Source organism: Rhinoraja longicauda, chromosome 33, assembly GCF_053455715.1.
Source record: "Rhinoraja longicauda isolate Sanriku21f chromosome 33, sRhiLon1.1, whole genome shotgun sequence".
NCBI lineage: Eukaryota > Metazoa > Chordata > Chondrichthyes > Rajiformes > Arhynchobatidae > Rhinoraja > Rhinoraja longicauda.
Genome location: NC_135985.1, coordinates 14,285,607 through 14,304,706, shown reverse-complemented (window position 1 = coordinate 14,304,706; position 19,100 = coordinate 14,285,607). Strand labels below are relative to the sequence as shown.

Genomic DNA, 19,100 nt, shown 5'->3' with positions numbered 1-19,100 from the left:
CCAACTCTTCTTTTGACGCTTTTGGGCAGGTATAACATATCTGATGTCAATACGATTTTTATTTGCATGCATTGTAAATTCCAGTGCCTTGGTTTCCAAGGGATCAAAGGTTAATTTCGATACTTTCTTTTACTTGCGTGTAGAGACTTTAATGCTCTGGGCCATGTGATCATCATGCTTTGAGCATGTCATGATTTTTGATGTTTTCCATGCTTTTGGGATCTGAATTCATGTGGATTTTGCCTGCCGTCATACCTATTCTTCACGTCTTACTCCCACATCAGTCCCTTATCAATGTTCCATAGAGTAACATGATGTTCTAGAAAATGATGTCACAATCTCTACACCAAACTGTCAGCACTCTGTCATCCTGCTATTCTGTCACTGAAGCAGAGTCAAATTCCCTAAATTATATGAATGCAACTTTTCTCTAGACATTCTCTGAACCTCTGAATCATTGCTTCCTTTTGAAGATTCCACGAAAAGTTTCACTCAGCCTGGTATGCCTTTAAGTTTAGAAGATTATTCGTGATTTAACTTGATGAAGGAATTCTGTCAGCTAAAGGGAAATTTTAATCTGGTCCAGAACAATCATGAAATTGTTTTCTTAAAATTAGAATCAGATTATTTGGCATTAACTTATTCCAAAAACAATATGCTGAGTCTACTTGGAAGTTATGGACTGGTAGCTTTGCTGATGTATTCAAAGGGTATGGAAGAAACTGTGGTTAAATAAAACGGAGTTACATCTCATCTATGATAATGTATGTTGTAATCTGGTATTCGCGGAATTTGGTGCTGGATTATCAGATTTTAGACAATAGACAATAGGTGCAGGAGGAGGCCATTCGGCCCTTCGAGCCAGCACCGCCATTCAATGTGATCATGGCTGATCATTCTCAATCAGTACCCCATTCCTGCCTTCTCCCCATACCCCCTGACTCCGCTATCCTTAAGAGCTCTATCCAGCTCTCTCTTGAATACACTCAGAGAATTGGCCTCCACTGCCTTCTGAGGCAGAGAATTCCACAGATTCACAACTCTCTGACTGAAAAAGTTTTTCCTCATCTCAGTTCTAAATCGCCTACCCCTTATTCTTAAACTGTGGCCCCTTGTTCTGGACTCCCCCAACATTGGGAACATGTTTCCTGCCTCTAACGTGTCCAACCCCTTAATAATCTTATACGTTTCGATAAGATCTCCTCTCATCCTTCTAAATTCCAGTGTATACAAGCCTAGTCGCTCCAGTCTTTCAACATATGATAGTCCCGCCATTCCAGGAATTAACCTAGTAAACCTACGCTGCACGCCCTCAATAGCAAGAATATCCGTCCTCAAATTTGGAGACCAAAACTGTACACAGTACTCCAGGTGCGGTCTCACTAGGGCCCTGTACAACTGCAGAAGGACCTCTATGCTCCTATACTCAACTCCTCTTGTTATGAAGGCCAACATTCCATTGGCTTTCTTCACTGCCTGCTGTACCTGCATGCTTCCTTTCAGTGACTGATGCACTAGGACACCCAGATCTCATTGTACGTCCCCTGTTCCTAACTTGACACCATTCAGATAATACTCTGCCTTCCTATTCTTACCACCAAAGTGGATAACCTCACACTTATCCACATTAAACTGCATCTGCCATGCATCTGCCCACTCACACAACCTGTCCAAGTCACCCTGCAACCTCATAGCATCTTCCTCACAGTTCACACTACCACCCAGCTTTGTATCATCTGCAAATTTGCTAATGGTACTTTTAATCCCCTCATCCAAGTCATTAATGTATATTGTAAATAGCTGCGGTCGCAGCACCGAGCCTTGCGGTACCCCACTAGTTACTGCCTGCCATTCTGAAAGGGACCCATTTATCCCCACTCTTTGCTTTCTGTCTGTCAACCAATTTTCTATCCATGTCAGTACCCTACCTCCAATACCATGTGCTCTAATTTTGCCCACTAATCTCCTATGTGGAAACTTGTCAAAGGCTTTCTGAAAGTCAAGGTACACCACATCCACCGGCTCTCCCCTGTCAATTTTCCTGGTTACATCCTCAAAGAATTCCAGAAGATTAGTCAAGCATGATTTCCCCTTCGTAAATCCATGATGACTCGGAACAATCCTGTTACTACTATCCAAATGCTCCGCAATTTCGTCTTTTATAATTGACTCCAGCAGCTTCCCCACCGCTGATGTCAGACTAACTGGTCTATAATTTCCCGTTTTCTCTCTCCCTCCTTTCTTAAAAAGTGGGACAACATTAGCTACCCTCCAATCCACAGGAACTGATCCTGAATCTATAGAACATTGGAAAATGATCACCAATGCGTCCACAATTTCTAGCGCCACCTCATTAAGTACTCTGGGATGCAGACCATCAGGCCCTGGGGATTTATCAGCCTTCAGTCCCATCAGTCTACCCAACACCATTTCCTGCCTAATGTGGATTTCCTTCAGTTCCTCCGTCACCCTAGGATCTCTGCCCACTAGAACATCTGGGAGATTGCTTGTACCTTCCTTAGTGAAGACAGATCCAAAGTACCGGTTCAACTCGTCTGCCATTTCTTTGTTTCCCATAATAAATTCCCCCGCTTCTGTCTTCAAGGGACCCACATTTGCCTTGACTATTTTTTTCCTCTTTACATACCTAAAAAAGCTTTTACTATCCTCCTTTATATTATTGGCTAGTTTACCTTCGTACCTCATCTTTTCTCCCCGTATTGCCTTCTTAGTCATCTTCTGTTGCTCTTTAAAAGAGTTCCCAATCCTATGGCTTCCCACTCTTCTTTGCTTTGTTGTACTTCTGCTCTTTTATTTTTATGCTGTCCTTGACTTCCCTTGTCAGCCACAGATCTCTCTTACTCCCCTTGGAATCTTTCCTCCTCTTTGGGATAAATTGATCCTGCAACTTCTGCATTATTCCCAGGAATACCTGCCATTGCTGTTCCACCGTCTTCCCTGCGAGGGCCTCCTTCCAGTCAATTCTGGCCAGCTCCTGCCTCATGCCTCTGTAATCCCCTTTGCCATGCAGTTGATGTTACTTCTATTAACAGCCCAATATACATTTTGTTTCACTTTTAAACAAATGTTAGGTTGGAGTTCACATTTTTTTCCAGTAAGCCAAATGATTTTAAAGGGAGCATGAAGTAGGACCGGGTATGTCAAAATAGATTGAAACACATAAATGCTCTGGACTCAGGTTCCAGATGCAAACCAACTCCCGATCCTGTCCCCCAGTGTTCTAATTGCTGACCCTGGGCTGCACTCCAGATCTCCAACTCTCACTCTGGACTAATGAGTGAAACAATTGCCAAGCTTTGGGGATTTTCGAACCATCAGATATCGGATTGTATATGTTCTGCTGAAAATGAGCAGGATATATGGGAAGCATCTGCAGTTTATGAGATCAGCAGTTTTCACTGAATTATTGCCGTTATGACACCTATCCCTTCAGGAACTGTTCCTCTTCCTTTTAAAGCAGCCATCATATCCCCCTCTTCAAAAATATTTGAGTTAACTTGCCGAACTACATCACAGTCTCAAGCCTTTGTTTCCTATTAAGTCATTGATTGCAGTTTGACTTTCTGAATCTATATTTATCTTTCCTTAACTGCCATATTTGGATCTTTAGTTGGTATTGTACCTTTGTCACTGCACTCTAGGTAAGCAAATCAGTTACAACTGGCATACCTTGTGATAATATTAGTAATATTTTATCCCTGTTATGTGTTTTGGACCCCGCTAAAGACTTCAGTGTAGTTGCACTCCATTGTCCAATTCATTCAGATTGCCTTTGTTTTGTTCTGCTCTTGTCTATCCGGTTGTGGCCAAGAGTATCTTGATCAATATATTTTCAAACTCCTCTGCACATTTATCTCTGAAGCCCATCAACAGAATTTCCTTGATGCCATTCTGTCTTTCATCCTCGTACTGCTCATTGGTATGTTGTCAGGCTGCTTGTGTGATATCTTTATTGGAGGAGCCGTAATTTCTTTCATCTAAACTGAGAAGGTCACATCCAGACCTCCGTTTTTTCTGTTCTCCTTTTCAAATGTTGTATTGGATTGAACCAGATGTTTTGCTATTTATACACTGCTAACCTCTGATATTTTATGGCTTATCATTGACAAAACTTAGCAGTCAATGGAGATAATAGATCAGTACGGAAATTAACAAAGTGGCTGTTGGCATCCTGCAAATGACTGGAATTGTAGTTATTGGTAATGTTTTCAAATGAGTTGAACAATGCATAGAAATCCCAAGTTTCCATGTTTGTTGATGCCATGAAGACGTGATTCTATAAAGATTGTTTCAAATAGACAAAGCTGTAGCAATTGGATTAATTCTAGCACCTGTCAACATCTAATTTGGTCCTAAAGAGCATAGAGCTAGAGGCCTTTCGGAATGTTGAATAGTTGGAAGCATTTCCTAGGACTTTCACTGACATCTTAAATTGTGATGCATAAATTAGATTCAACCACCCCTCTGTGGATTTGCATTTTATTGCTCCATTTATTTAGTTTTGTTTAGAGATACAGCGCGGAAACAGGCCCTTCGACCTATCGGGTCCGCGCCGACCAGCGACCTCCGCACATTCTATTATCTTCCATTATAGATGAGGCTCTCACTAGGGTCTCTTCTACATCCCGCAGCTCTGCTCTTGCTCCCCCTCCCCCCACTCGCAACAAGGACAGAATCCCCCTCGTTCTCACCTTCCACCCCACCAGCCAGCGGATCCAACAAATCATCCGCCAACATTTCCGTCACCTACAACGGGACCCCACCACTGGCCACATCTTCCCATCCCCTCCCCTCTCTGCGTTCCGCAGAGACCATTCCCTCCGTAACTACCTGGTCCACTCGTCCCTTCCTACCCAAACCACCCCATCCCCGGGCACTTTCCCCTGCAACCGCACGAGATGCAACACCTGTCCCTTTATTCACAAAATGCTGGAGTAACTCAGCAGGTCAGGCAGCATCTCGGGAGAGAAGGAATGGGTGACGTTTCGGGTCGAGACCCTCAACTCCATCCAAGGACCCAAACAGTCTTTCCAGGTGAGACAAAGGTTCACCTGCACCTCCTCCAACCTCATCTATTGCATCCGCTGCTCTAGATGTCAACTTATTTACATCGGCGAAACCAAGCGCAGGCTCGGCGATCGCTTCGCTCAACACCTGTGCTCAGTCCGCATTGACCAAACTGATCTCCCGGTGGCCGAGCACTTCAACTCCACCTCCCATTCCCAGTCTGACCTTTCTGTCATGAGCCTCCTCCAGTGCCATAGTGAGGCCCACCGGAAATTGGAGGAACAGCACCTCATATTTCGCCTGGGCAGCTTGCAGCCCAGTGGTATGAACATCGACTTCTCCAACTTTAGATAGTTCCTCTGTCCCTCTCTTCCACTCCTCCTTCCCAGATCTCCCTCTATCTTCCTGTCTCCACCTATATCCTTCCTTTGTCCCGCCCCCCTGACATCAGTCTGAAGAAGGGTCTCGACCCGAAACGTCACCCATTCCTTCTCTCCTGAGATGCTGCCTGATCTGCTGAGTTACTCCAGCATTTTGTGAATAAATACCTCCGCACATTAACACTATCTTACACCCACGAAGGACATTTTTTACATTTACCAAGAAAATTAACCTACAAACCTGTACGTCTTTGGAGTGTGGGAGGAAACCGAAGATCTCGGAGGAAACCCACGGGGAGAACGTACAAACTCCGTACAGACAGCACCCGTAGTCAGAATTGAACCCGGGTCTCCGGCACTGCATTCGCTGTCGGCAGCAACTCTACAGCAGCGCTATCGTGAAGCCTAAGATCCCCTTGCACTTTCAAAGATTTACAAGTGCCTTGGCCCTTCTGTTATTTCCTCTTTAGAATGGTGCCATTTAGATTAGATTATAACATAGAGTACAGCACAAGAACAGGCCCTTTAACGATGTCTGTGCCAAACATATTGTCAAGACCAACTCTTATCTGCCTGCACATAATCCATATCTCCATACCCAATATATCCATATGCTTATCCAAATGTTTCTTAAATGCCACCACTGTATCTGCCTCAACCACCACCACCAGTACTTCCACCACCCCTGGCAGTGCATTCCAGGTGCTCATCGTCCTCTGTGTAAAAAAAAAAGTGCCCTCCACATCTCCTTCAATCTTTGCCCTTCTCATCTTAAAGCTATCCTCTCTGATATTTGATTTTTTCCATCCTGCGCAAAAGGGTTTCTTCCCAATCTACGCCTCATAATTTTGTAATAATTTGCAAATCTCTAGTACGGATGGGAAAATAGTAAGTTACCATCGCTCTGCTTTCTGTCCTTAAGGTAATTTCCTATCCAGTCTGCAATTGGCCAGTTTATTCCACATGCTGCAAATTTGCTGGTATGTATTTATAACACTTTGGTTAGGTTGCTTTTGGACTATTATGTGTGGTTCTGGTCACACTTTGCCTGGAACATGCTGACGGGATGGTGGTGGAAGCAGATAATGACATTTGGGAGACTTAGATTATCACATGGATATGCAGGGAATGGAGGATATAGGTCGCATGCAGGCAGAAGAGAATGGTTTAGCAGCATATTTAACACAGACATTGTAGGCTACAGGGCCTGTTCCAGTGTGGTAATGTTCTATGTTTAAAAATACACCTCAATGATCAGGGATAGTTTCTTCCCAGCGGTTATCAGGCAATTGATACATCTTGTTACTAGCTGGAGTGCAATCCTGGCCTCTTTAACGGACTTTATCTTGCACTAAATGTTATACCCTTTATCCTGTATCTGCACACTGGATGGCTTGATTGTGATCATGTATAATCTTTTCATTGATGGATAGCCATCAACAAAAAGCTTTTCATTGCACAAATGTGTTGTATAGATTACCTTTGTTGCATTCTCTCCTTAAACCTCTTTCAGCAAAATAATCCAATCAGATTAATCAAAGATTTTTATTTAACAAATCCATGCTTGCTGATCTTATTTAACTTGCTTCTCCAAGTGCCTGATAACTTTTTCGTTATTTTTGTTTCTAAAAGTTTTCCCGCAATTGACTGACTAGCCAGTAATTGTTGAGTACATACTCGTGCTTTTTGATCAAGGATGTCAGTGGAGCACATAGTCACCAGTTGCCCCAAATACCAGCCACCGAATGGTGAACGAGGTCTGATTGACCTGGACGATGACACGTTAGCCTGGCTCACCTCAACGGAGCTGCAGGTCTAAAAGACATTCGACAGAAGAAGAAGAAGGATGTCATATTTATTACTTTCCTGTTCCCTGGCACTCAGTTGCCTCTAGGGAGTATAAGAAAATAACTGCAGATGCTGGTACAAATCGAAGGTATTTATTCACAAAGTGCTGGAGTAACTCAGCAGGTCGGGCAGCATCTCGGGAGAGAAGGAATGGGTGATGTTTCAGATCAGTCTGAAGAAGGGTCTCGACCCGAAACGTCACCCATTCCTTCTCTCCCGAGATGCTGCCCGACCTGCTGAGTTACTCCAGCACTTTGTGAATCTAGGGAGTGATTGTTTTAAGCTCTTCTGCAACCCATCTCCTCTTCACCAAGGATGCATTTCACCTGGGCCAGATGACTTGAAACATAATTGCAATCAGAGGATATACCGGATGGTTCATCCACTGAGGCAATTTTGGAGAGCTCAAAATAAGAGAGATAGAAGAACAGATATGTAGACAAATTATGGAAAGATGTAAAAGCGATAGAGTTGTCGTAGCAAGTGACTAACTTCCACAACATTGACTGGAACATCCTAATGCAAGAGGCTTAGACAGGACAAAATTTGGGAGGTGCATCCAAAAGGGTTTCTTGAAACTGTATGTGGATAGATCAACAAGAGGACGAACCATACTGAATCTTGCATTGAGCAGTGCGCCTGGCCAGCTGACTGGCATTTCAGTGGGGGAGCATTTTGGAAACAGTGATTACAATTCCTTAAGTTTTAAGATAGCTATGAATAAGCATGTCTGGACCTTGGGCGAGGTGAGTACATTGGAGGAGGGTGAATTAGATCATTGTTACGCAGGAGTTATGGAGAGTAAGCAATTGCAGTTTAAAGACTATCTGATCAGAGTTCAGAATCTGCATGTTCCAATAAGGAGGAAGGCCAAGGATGGCAAGTTAAGGGAAGCTTGGATGATGAGAGAGTTTGTAAACTTGGCCAAAAATAAAATGAAGTGTATGTAAGGTTTAGGAAAAAGAAATCAGACAGTGCCCTTGAGGAATATAAAGGAGGCAGGAAAATAAATAAAGCAAGAAATTGGGGCCTAAAGGACCCATGTAATGTCCTTAGAAAGTAACATTAAAGAGAATCCCAAGGCATTTCATACACCTTAAAAACAAGAGGGTATTTAGGGAGAGGGTAGGATCACAGGATAAAGGAAGGAATTTATGCTTGCAGGCAGTGGATGTAGGTGATGTACTAAATGAATACTTTGCATTGATATTTACCAAGACGAAGGACATGGAAGAGAATTGTATATTAATGATTTGGACGAGGGGATTGAAGGCTTTGTGGCCAAGTTTGCGGATGATAAGAAAATAGGTGGAAGGACAGGTAGTGTAGAGAAAGCAGGGACTCTGCAGAAGAAATGATCTTGGACAGGTTGGGAGAGTGGGCAGAGAAGTGGCAGTTGGAATATAGTGTAGCAAAGTGTGGAGTCATGCATTTTGGTAAAAGGAGTAGACTGGAGAGAATCCAGAAATCGGAGGTGCAAAAGGACTTGGGAGTGCTGGTGCAGTATTCCCAAAAAGTTAATCTACAAGTCGAATTGGTAGATCAAACTCAATGCTAACATTTATTTCAAGAGGGCTTGTATACAAAAACAGGGATGTAACGCTGAGGCTCCAAGGCGCTGGTAAGGCGCATTTGGAATATTGTGAGCAATTTTGGGCACCATATCTGAGGAAGGATGTGTTGACTCTGGAGAGGGTCCAGAGGAGGTTTGCAAGAATGATCCCAGGAATGAGTAGGTTAACCTATGATGAGCGTTTGTCAGCACTGGGCCCGTACTAGCTGGAGTTTAGAAGAATGAAGGGGGGACCTCATTGAAACAGACAGAATAGTGAAAGGCTTGGATTGAATGGATGTAGAAAGGATGTTTCCACTAGTGGGAGAGTCTAGGACTAGAGGTCATAGCCTCAGAATTAAAGGACGTTTCTTTAGGTAGGGGATGAGGAGAGATTTATTTTGTCAGAGAGTGGTGAATCTGTGAAATTCTTTGCCACAGAAGGCTGTGGAGGCCAAGTCATTGGATATTTTTGAGGCAGAGATGGATAGATTTTTGCTTAGTTTAGAGATACTGCGCGGAAACAGGCCCTTTCGGCCCACCTGGTCTGCGCCAACCAGCGATCCCCGCATATTAACACTATCTTATACCCACTAAGGACCTTTTAAAAAAAAAAACATTTACCAAGCCAATTAATCTACATACCTGTACGTCTTTGGAATGTGGGAGTAAACCCACGCAGGTCACGGGGAGAACATACAAACTCTGTACAGACAGCACCTGTAGTCAGGATCGAACCTGGGTCTCCGGCGCTGTTTTCGCTGTAAGGCAGCAACTCTACTGCTGCGCCACCGTAAAGGTGTCAGAGGTTCTGGGGAGAAGGCAGGAGAATGGCGTTAGGAGGGAGAGATAGATTAGCTAGGATTGAATGGCGGAGTAGACTTGAAGGGCCGAATGGCCTAATTCTACTCCTATCACATGACCTTATGAGAATGAATGCAGTATGGAGTATACAAATATGCCAGGAAATTTTGAGGTTGAGAAGGAGATAGTGTTGATCTCTTGAAGAACATTGAGGTGTACAAGTCCGCAGGGTCAGGTCTATACCAATTTATAGAAAGATGAGAGGAGATTGCTGGGATCTTGATGTAGATTTTTGTATCCTCTCTAGTAGGAGGATTCCAGAGTAGACAATGTTGATTCTTTGTTTACGAAAGGAAATAAAAATAATCCAGGAACTTGCAGGCAAGTGAGTCTCACATTGGTGGTATGAAAGCTATTGAAGAGGATTCTTCAGGATAGCATTTAGTCGCATATGATAGGAATAGATTAATTAGGCACAGTCAGCATGGCTTTGTGCAGGTCATGTCTTTCAAATTGGACCGAGATTTCTGACGAGGTGGCAAAGGTGAGGATATTAGATGTCTACATGGATTTTGGAAAGGCATTTGTTAAAGACTCCCATGTCGGATATTGCAGAAGACAAAAATGCATGGGATCCACATTGACTTGACAGTTTGGATTATTTTGAGCGTTGCTGGCTGAGGGGAGATGTGATAGTTCATAAAATTATGAGAGGCATAGATAGGATAGACAGTTGGAATCTTTGGACAGAGTTTTAAGGTGAGAGGGGAAATATAGGAGATGCAAGAGGCAATGTTTTTGCATATGGTGCCTGGGATGCACTTAAGGCATTTCAGAAAATTTTAGATAAGCACATGAATAAGCGGGGAATGGAGAGATATGAATTATGTACAAGAAGGGATTAGTTTGTTAGCATAATTTTTGACACAGACATCGTGGGACGAATGTTTCTTCTTGTGTCACACCCTTTATTCTATGTTAACTTTCCTAAAATTCTTAACCATTTTTATCCTGTCCACCATCTCCATCAACCATGAAGTTTGCACTTAGTTTTCTTAGATGTGGAAGCTGCCTGCATCCATCCATTTTGAATGAATGGGTAAAATCAGAGTAGCGTGCCATATCCTGAGGCACTGTCGCCAGATCAACCTCGCTGCTCGTTGGTTGCTCAAGGCTCAAGTTTTTAGATGCCTCTGATACAGATATTTTAAAACAAAATAATAAAAACATCAATAAATAATTTAGAACTATATTTTACACTGTCTCTTCCTCTATGGTACTTGAGTTTGACTCGATTTAGGGATGCTTTAAGACTTGGATGAACAGTATTTTTAAAGGACCCCATAAATGACAAAAATGAATAGAAGTCCAATGACTTGGAATTGGTGTCGGAAGTCAAAATTGAAAGTGAAAGAAGATTGATGACGAATAAAGCAATGGAGAAATTTGAAGGATGAAATGTTTAAAATTTGTAGCAATAGAAGGCTGGCTGGTGGTGAGTGAAATTGCCATTGCAGGTTGCCATTATCACATGTGAGCAGGAGCTTTGGAATGAGCTGAATATAAACCAAATGGGGACCAACCAGGTCAGGAGAGATGACTGGAGGTAATAAAGATTAGGGTGAAGGAATCACTAGATTCTGGGTAAAGATAAAGAATATTAGTGGTAAAATGTCTTGTGCTGGAAAAGGTAATAATAACCTTTGCGTATTTGCTGGAGCCCCATTCAAAATGCAAACATTTCATTTTGCTTCTTTGGTATTTTAAATTACGAATTTGTTTTAACACTACTTTTTTTCCCTGAGCTTTTTCAGAGAGAAAGCCATGAGCTATCTTCCCTTATTACTGCTTTCAATTTGTAAAGTCTACTTTTGTAAAGTCCACTAGAGTGGGGAAGATTCCAACAAGGGGACATAACTTCAGAATTAAGGGACAAAAGTTTAGGGGTAACATGAGGGGTAACTTCTTTACTCAGAGAGTGGTGGCTGTATGGAATGAGCTTCCGGTGGAAATGGTGGAGGCAGGCTCGATTTTATTATTTAAGAGTAAATTGGATAGGTATATGGATGGGAGGGGATTTGGAGGGTTATGGTCTGAGAGCAGGTAGATGAGACTGGGTCAGAGAAAGTGGTCGGCGTGGACTGGTAGGGCCGAACGGGCCTGTTTCCGTGCTGTAATTGTTATATGGTTATATGGTTATATATGGTTACTTTTAGCAATGGTTGCAGAACTTGGTGTATGTAGCAGCTAACAAGTATAAAGATTTGTGACTTACTGTCCAATAACAACACATGCTGAAGCATGAAAACAACTGAGAAACTCTTCCTGTCGTCTGGTTTATTGTCTTCCCAAGGTCTACTTTATAATTACTCTCATAGTCTGGTATTAAATTGGGCTGTAAAGCTTGCACATCAATGTTGTGTGATCACACACATGCAATTACTAATGTTGTGTGATCACACACGTGGCAAACCCTGTCACCAAAGGCTTTTGCATACTTGTGCTAGATCACTTTGTCCTTTCTACCCAGATGCCTCTGATACAGATATTTAAAAACAAAATAATACTCAGATCTTTAATATTTTGACTTATGGTTTGTAGCTCAACATTTCATCGTGCTACCAATGAATAAATTTCAAAGCTGTACTCTCTGAAAAGGTGTACGAACTCGCTCTTTTTCAAGTTCTTGCTAAAATAGTTAGGTTACGTATATATATGTCCCTTTGTTGATGATAGGTTCCCTCACATCTTTAATTATTGTTTATAAAGTCTTTCTATGGGGCAGAGTTAACAATTTTGTTATTTTGATTTGTAATTGTAGAGCAGTTTGACATGATTGTGGCACATTAGGGATGATTATAATTTTCTCATCCCAATGATTCATTTTTGGAGGCAGTCTTGTATATTTTATTTTATTTAGAGAGATGGGCGATTGAGGATTTGTGTATCCCTGAGAGCTGATGCATCCTATTTCAGGATAGACATTAAGCGGGTGACATCTAAAGAGCTGTGCATCATCCCTGCTTTTTTGCCGACTAGTCTAAGTTGATTATTCTTATGGCTATTCTTAATCAGAAAATTGTAGATTTCGATCTTTTTAAAAAAAGTTTAATAATTCAGCCTGAATGAGAACTGATGATTTTTCTGGAGGAACAAGTCAATGAAGACCCTGAACTGGAATAATTTAAGCTTAAACTTTATTGCTATTATCAGATGACCATGATTGTAAGTAAATGCAATCTAAACTAATATCTTTCCCTTTATAAATGGTTTGAACTCTAAATTTATATTACAGTTATGTATTTAATTTAGTTTTCAATGTAACTGGTATTTAAACTTTGCTTGACTGAGTCATTGACTGAAGTGCTAAAATTTACTTAGTTTCTCAGACAAATTTAAACATATTTACAGTATGTAGCTATTTGTGGGAATGTTTTAAATTTTAAAATTCAAACTAATTCAATGTAACAAAGTTGGTAGGTACGTAATGTTTACATTGTTATTTTTAAGTGTAATAATAATAATTGAGTAATTTGATTGTTTTCAACTGTTGTGCTTTATTTATTCCATTTATTTATTTTTTCCCCATCTGCAGTTCCAGTTCCCCTTGCAGACTGAGCTCGAAGAGGTATGGTCAAATTGATGTCTCTACAATCCTAGTACAATTTGATGTGTTCATATTCTTGAAGGCATCCCTATTTCTTTTTTACCATCTGTTAGTTGTTAAAGCAGTAAGCGGTTGTGGAGCATGCAATATTCAGTTTTTGTGGCTGATTCAAGGTGCTGCAGGAGATTTAACTGTTTAGATGCAAATTTGTTGCATCACACTGATGGTTATCTGCTGTCAAATCAAATGACCACTCTTGGGTGGTGGTGCTTTTTTAACTAAAATTTGACAGCTTTTAGTGCTTTCTATTTCCGATATTTAATGATGTTTTAAATTATTTTGCATTATGGTTTCTACAAATTAGTCTGACTTCTATGTCTCCTTTTCCATAAAAAAAAGAGTCTTATGTTTGAGGTATTAGCATTAAATTGAAGAGATTCGCTGTTAAATATGAAATATGCTTTTTTGGGGGAAACTGGAGGTAAAGAAAAATTACTAGCACCATTTGTGGTATGGGGAAGATGCCTGCCTAGCAACCCCTGATGGTTATTGGTTATACTTCTGCCCACAGGGAACTGAACGTGCATGTAGAATGAAGTGAAGCAGGGAATTAAATGAAACTGGTTTAAATAGAGTTAAACTGTTAATTACAGTTAAAATGAATACACCCTTTTATAATGAGAGGTTTTTAAAGACTTGATGCCACTAGTCATTCAGATGGCTCCAGATGTTGGAAACGTCATCTTGTGAAACTGTATGGTTAGCTTTGAAGAGATGTTTTCATCTGTCTAATGTAGGTGTGATTGTAGTTTGCATAAATACTTTAAAAGGGGAGACTTCCTCTTTGGATGGGATGCATATTTTAACAAATTAGAGGCTAAAATTTTTAATGTACTTGTCCCAAGTTTAGTATTATTTAGCCACTCATTTGGGTATAGTTAACACTTGAGGGCTTTTAAGTTGGAGGAAGATCTATTGCAAATTTAATTACAGAAAGAGAATTCCTGAGAACTATTCATAATCTGAACAGCTTGTTAGTTGGAAATGCGGCTGTCCGGCAATATATTTAGATAAAAACATAGGTCAACCAAGGACAATGTGTATTTAAACCAGGGAGTTTAACACAACCATTCAGATATTGTCATGAACAGAATTTCCACACAGTAGACGATATGTGCATCCCTGCAGCAGCTGGCAATTCAAACCCGTAGGTCTCCCCAATGCTTATCCATATGTAAATTGAACATTTGTAACTGTACATTTACATTTGATTATTATTGCACTTGTATAACCTGACTAGACTAATCTTTGAAACTGTCATATTTTGACAGTCCCTTGATGTTTAAGAACGATCCTTTGGTCCCCCCACCTCCCTCAACCAGGATTATTTTGTAGGTTCTGGGATGGCTGAAGAGGCCTATGATGAAGTTGCAGTTCAATAGAACTTAGAAATGTACGTGACCAAGTGGGACGGGTGGGCTTGGAATGTTGATTTTGTGTGGAAATGCTATTTCCTCTCTACTATGTGCTTGCTTCACAGGCTTGTGGTTTGTTTAGGTCAGCCCTGGGCATGTCTCTCATGAATACATGTTAATGTGTTCGTGTTTTTTTTGCTAACTCGGCCCTTAATTGAATTTGGACAGAAGGGTGTATTTTAAAAGTAGGAAGCTAAAAAATAGAAATGGGGGTAGATCATAAATTCCCTTGAGACAATTCTGATTTCATTAGGATCACAGCTGAGCTATTCCTCCTAAACGTTTAAATCCAAATTCCATAGTTTTCCACATAAGCCAAAAAACAACTGTTGATCTTGATCTTGAATATACTATCTGAGCACCAGAGTCTTTTGGAATAGAGAATTCCAAAGATTACAAAGTTCTTTGAGGAATGTTCCCCCTCGTATACCGTGCCTTATTTTGAAACCAAGTCCTTGGGTTTTGATTCTTCAGCCAGGACAAACTACCTCTGTGACTTGGGCAGCACATTGGCGCAGCGGTAGAGTTGCTGCCTTACAGTGCCAGAGACCCGGGTTTGATCCGGGTGGATCGTCTGTGGAGTTTGTACTTTTTCCCTGTGACCGTGTGGGTTTTCTTTGGGTGCTCAATTTTCATCTCGCACTCCAAAGACATACAGTTTTGTAGGTTCATTGACTTCTGTTAATTGTAAATTGTACCTAGTGTGTGCAGGATACTGCTAGTGTACTGGTAGGCAGGCACTCGGTGGTATGAAGGGCCTGTTTCCATGCTGTATTTCTAAAGTCTAAAGTAAAGTCGTCTTGTCAATCCATCTCAGAAACATCTGGTGAAGGATTTTCAACCTGAAATATTTCGGGCTCACTTACCATTCCTTTCTGTGTTCTATCAGAACCCTGTATGGCTCTGAGTTTGAAGTTAGGCATCTGTATGGTATGAGTTGACTTGGTGAAGTAATGTTGGGTTGTTTGCAGGATTCGCTCAAGGGACAAAGCTGATGTTGGTTTATATGGTATCTTTACGTAAGAATCTCTGCAGGCAGGGGTAATAATTCCCTATTGCCTTAAGGTATTCCCTGAATGCTATAATGCTGGTTTACATTTTCTTCCTCACTGAGGCTAAAAGATCTGTATTAATCTTGTTCTTTGCTTTCCCTTGGTTATTCATAATACCAAGACAAAATTATGCCTGGAAGCTGATTTTAACATTTTCAAGTTTGCAGATGATACAAAAGGGGTGGTATTGCAGACAGTGAAGATGATTGTGAAAAATTGCAGCAGGATCTTGATTGGTAGACCAGGTTGGCTGAGGAATGGTTGATGCAATTTAATACAGAGAAATGTGAGGTGTTGCATTTTGGGAAGTCTTAACATGGGCAGGACCTACACACTGAATGGCAGAGCTCTGGGGAGTGTTGTAGAGCAGATGGATTTAGGAGTGCAGGTACACAGTTCCTTGAAGGTGGAGTCACAAGTAGATAGGGTGGCCAAAAAGGCTTTTGGCACATTGACCTTCATCAGCCAGAGTATTGAGTATAGAAGTTGGGAGAAGGGTCTTCTTCAGTCTGAAGAAGGGTCTCGACCCGAAACGTCACCCATTCCTTCTCTCCCGAGATGCTGCCTGACCTGCTGAGTTACTCCAGCATTTTGTGAATAAATACCTTCGATTTGTACCAGCATCTGCAGTTATAGACAATAGACAATAGGTGCAGGAGTAGGCCATTCGGCCCTTCGAGCCAGCACCGCCATTCAATGTGATCATGGCTGATCATTCTCAATCAGTACCCCGTTCCTGCTTTCTCCCCATACCCCCTGACTCCGCTATCCTTAAGAGCTCTATCTAGCTCTCTCTTGAATGTATTCAGAGAATTGGCCTCCACTGCCCTCTGAGGCAGAGAATTCCACAGATTCACAACAGATTCTTATAGAAGTTGGGAGGTCATGTTGCAGTTAATCAAGACACTGGTGAAGACTGAAGAAGAGTCTTGACCCGAAACGTCACCCATTCTTTCTCTCCTGAGATGCTGCCTGACCTGCTGAGTTACTCCAGCATTTTGTGAATAAATACCTTCGATTTGTACCAGTATCTGCAGTTATTTTCCTACAAGATACTGGCGAGGTCGCATTTAGAGTATAGTGTTCAGTTCTGGACACCGTGCTGTCGGAAAGATGTTGTCAAACTGGAAAGGGTACAACGATTTATGAGGATGTTACCAGGACTCAAGCATTTGAGCTATAAGGAGAGATTGAATAGGATGGGACTCTATTCTTTGGAGCGCAGGAGGAGGAGGGTTGATCTTATAGAGGTGTAAAATCTTGAGAGGAACAGATCGGGTAGATGCACAAAGTCTCTTGCCCAGAGTAGGGGGGGAATCGAGGGTCAGTTGACATAGGTTTAAGGTGAAGGGGAAAAGATTTAATAGGAGTCTGAGAGGTAACTTTTTCACACATGGGGTGATGGGTGTATGGAACGAGCTGCCAGAGGAGGTAGTTGAGGCAGGGATTATCGTAACGTTTAAGAAACAGACAGGTACATGAATAGGACAGTTTTGGAGGGATATGGGCCAAACGCAGGCAGGTGAGATTAGTATACCTGGGACATGTTGGCCCATGTGGGCAAGTTGGGCTGAAGGGCCTGTTTCTACGCTTATACATGACTATAAATTCATGCGCTGATGTGTTAAATATTGGCATGTACACCGATCGGCCAAAACATTATGACCACTGACAGGTGAAGTGAATAACATTGGTTATCTTGTTACAGTGGCACCTGTCAAGAGGTGGGATATATTAGGCAGCAAGTGAACAGTCACTTAGTGAAGTTGATGTGTTGGATGCAGGAGAAATGGGCAGGAGTAAAGACCTGAGCGACTTTGACAAGGGCCAATTTGTTATGGCCAGACGACTGGGTCAGAGCATCTTTGAAACGGCAAGGCTTGTGGGGTGCTTCCGGTCAACTGTGGTGAGTACCTACCAACAGAGGTCCGAGGATTGACAAACCACAAGGCTCAAGGGCAACAAAGGCTATCCCGTCTGGTCCGAACCGACTGTGGGAAGACGACAAGCCGCTGGAGGGAGTGTGATGCTGTGGGCAATGTTCTGCTGGGAAACCCTGGGTCCGGCCATTCATGTGGACATCAATTTGGCACGTCTCACCTACCTAAACATCGTTGCAGACCAGGTACACCCCTTCATGGCAATGGTATTCCCTGATGGCATTGGCCTCTTTCAGCAGGATAATGCGCCCTGCCACACTGCACACATTATTCGGTAATGGTTTGAGGAACATGATGAAGTGTTCACGGTGTTGCCCTGGCCTCAACTCTCCAGATCTCAATCCAATTGAGCATCTGTGGGATGTGCTGGATCGACGTCCAATCCACGGCGGCTCCACCTGGAAACTTACAGGACTTGAAGGATCTGCTGCTAATGTTTTGGTGCCAGATACCACAGGACACCTTCAGGGGTCTCATAGAGTTCATGCGTCGACGGGTCGGCGACATCTGGAGTATTGTGTGCAGTTTTGGTCTCCTAATTTGAGGAAGGACGTCTTTGCTATTGAGGTTGTGCAGCGTAGGTTCACGAGGTTAATCCCTGGGATGGAGGTTCTGTCATATGAGGAAAGATTGGAACGACTAGGCTTGGATTCACTGGAGTTTAGAAGGATGAGAGGGGATCTTATAGAGACGTATAAAATTTATAAAAGCACTGGACAAGCTAGATGCAGGAAAAATGTTCCCAATGTTGGGGGAGTCCAGAACCAGGGGCCACAGTCTTAAGAATAAAGGGGAAACCATTTAAAACCAAGGTGAGAAGAAGCTTTTTCACCCAAGTTGTGAATTTGTGGAATTCACTGCCACAGAAGGCAGTGGAGGCCAATTCACTGGATGAATTTAAAAGAGAGTTAGATAGAGCTCGAGGGGCTAGTGGGGAGAAGGCAGGGTTACTGATTGTGGATGATCAGCCATGATCACAATGAATGCCGGTGCTGGCTCAAAGGGCCAAATGGCCTCCTCCTCCACCTATTTTCTATGTTTCCAATGCATTAAATGATACAAGAAATTATTTTCTTATAAATTTCTTATAGCCCAATTTCAAATGAAATTATTCATGTTGTTTTTGAAGTTCATATCAATTCATTCTTTCCCTCAAAGTATTGACTTTGCTCTTAATTGACACCTACATATACTCAATTGGACGGGTGGAGCTTTAAATAGCTTTTTGTGGACTACTTTTAAGTAATTATGAAAATTGACCTGTTCTAAGCGATAGAGTGCTAAATAAAGCTATAAATACTTAGTTTGCTTACAATCTGAACAATATTGTTGAGTTTAATATTTTTTGTAGATTATTGATTTTATAATCTTTGGAAAAGATTCTTTTAACGATTTTGGTAGTGAAATGTACTGT

General features: G+C 41.8%; 1 protein-coding gene across 1 annotated transcript in view; it reads left to right on the top strand.

Moving 5' to 3' along the window:
• trpm7 (transient receptor potential cation channel, subfamily M, member 7) overlaps positions 1-19,100 on the top strand; it is a 98,859-nt gene that overhangs the window by 3,913 nt on the left and 75,846 nt on the right. Inside the window, exon 2 of the mRNA XM_078427333.1 lies at positions 13,208-13,240. Coding sequence (XP_078283459.1) covers positions 13,208-13,240 — 33 coding nt within the window. The remainder of the gene's footprint in view (positions 1-13,207; positions 13,241-19,100) is intronic.